The sequence below is a fragment of the Fusarium subglutinans genome (genome assembly GCF_013396075.1).
Source record: "Fusarium subglutinans strain NRRL 66333 chromosome Unknown NRRL66333_c0000367, whole genome shotgun sequence".
Taxonomy (NCBI): Eukaryota; Fungi; Ascomycota; class Sordariomycetes; order Hypocreales; family Nectriaceae; genus Fusarium; species Fusarium subglutinans.
Window position 1 is genome coordinate 22,430 of NW_023502430.1, and position 1,939 is coordinate 24,368.

A 1,939-nucleotide genomic window follows, 5' to 3' on the forward strand; every position below is an offset into this window, starting at 1 on the left:
CTCAACAAGCTTCTTCGGAATCCATCAACTCCATCAACTCCATCAACCCGCTTATCTTATCTCACTAAGCCCCATCTGAAGGAAAGGGTCCCGAGTCTGATTCACAGCCCTGCCTCTAGGTACGTAGTCTACGCCCTCAGCATTGACGAGGCACCCACCTCAGCCTACCTTTTACCCCGCCACAGTGATTGGTTTATTGGTCGGTTGGTTACCTAACCTCCACTACCTACTTGCCTAGGTGCCTACCTAGCTGACTCCTCCAACTTCCATCATCACCCAAAAACAATCACGAATCCTCTCTGCATTTTCTCTTCGCAACCCAACAAATCTCTTACTTACATCACCAGTTACTCTAACACGAACCACAAACATACCCAAAATGGCCGAATCTACCTCTACACAGAAGGTCTGGCTGGCGTCTAATGACAGCGCTATTATTGAAGTCGGTAAGTTGAAGAGACACTCTGCGACGGTTCTTGCTCACATTCCTAACTAACATCAACAGACCGCGTCGTTGCCGAGCGATCCATGCTGATCAAGAACATGTTGGAAGATATCGGTGATGAGGGCATCAATGCTGAAAACCCTATTCCTATCCCCAACGTATGTACTTCCTTCTGTACTTGACTTTTTCACGACTGACATGTAGTTCTTTAGGTGAACGAGGCCGTTCTTCGCAAGGTGATTGAGTGGTGCGACCACCATCGCACCGATCCCCTCCAAGCACAGGATGACGATTCCGACGCCCGGAAGAAGACTACAGATATCGAAGAGTGGGACCAGAAGTTCATGCAGGTTGATCAGGAGATGCTGTTTGAAATCATCCTCGTGCGTCCACCCATTCCTATTTATCAAATCATCAGAGACTAACATTTCACGACAGGCATCCAACTACCTCGACATCAAGCCTCTTCTTGACGTTGGCTGCAAGACCGTTGCCAACATGATCAAGGGCAAGTCTCCCGAGGAGATCCGCAAAACTTTCAACATTACGAACGACTTCACTCCCGAGGAGGAGGAGCAGATCCGCCGGGAAAATGAGTGGGCTGAGGATCGTTAAGCTCCCGTTTGTGTATGATTATGGATAGAGGTTGCGGGGAAGTGCAAGTCGGACTGCGGCGTGGATCGATCCTTGGGTCATGAGTCGCAGGAAACTTTCCTGTCGAGCCTTCTCAATCCAGGATCATATGAATCTTGACGAGTCACAGGGGTCGTATTAGGCGTTACAGTTTTGTTTTTCCGGGTTGCTTGGGCCAGTGTTTTGGCACGCAGGAGCACAAATATGATTGCTTACGGTAACATGATATTGTTCGAGGCAGGCTCTTTACGGGATGCAGCTCCTCTGGCCGTATTTGAACACGGGCTTCAAATCCTACACTTGGAAGCACTGGTAGAAAGTCATTTCGACTTAACTCAAAGACTTTAATTCATGATTGCCATCAAACCCGGTGTTGTCAAGACGTTCAGTTATGCAGTGGGCAGCTCGAGGTCTGTGATGAATACATTGGTGGAAGTGGGGGTAGAGGCTTGGGGCGTGATTCGTTCATTTGACTAGGTACGTGAAGACATGCATAACAGCATACAGTCTGCTGGTAATAAAGACAGCACACAAGAGCCAACATTTGCGTTGTCGTCGTTCACAGGCGAGATAGACTGCATCCATGTACTAGGTAGTTCAGGCCCGTTTTCTTTTTTGGGGCATCAAAGTCTTTGCATTCCTTTTTCCCTATGACCATCCGTGACATGCAGTAACCGGCAATAATCGATAAACCAGGCAACCGGCCCATCGCCCCCGTGCGCACGCGCAGTGCAGTGCCGACACGGCCCCTTAGTTCAGTTCACGCCACAACAATATCGTTCCTCCCCTTTTCAGCTCACATCAATCATCGTGATACCATGCCCAAGAGAGAAAAGTCGGTTGCTGGGCTTTGGGGGCGGG

The 1,939-nt window shown here is 49.3% G+C and overlaps 1 protein-coding gene across 1 annotated transcript; it reads left to right on the forward strand.

Moving 5' to 3' along the window:
- Positions 1–379: 379 nt before the first annotated feature.
- Positions 380–1,060, forward strand: FSUBG_13633 (e3 ubiquitin ligase complex SCF subunit scon-3; the record flags this gene model as incomplete). The annotated part of the gene is made up of 4 exons (XM_036678545.1): positions 380–446; positions 506–603; positions 658–828; positions 884–1,060. The coding sequence occupies 4 exons, from the start codon at positions 380–382 to the stop codon at positions 1,058–1,060; spliced, it is 513 nt and encodes a 170-aa protein (XP_036530908.1).
- Between the last annotated feature and the right edge of the window lie 879 nt (positions 1,061–1,939).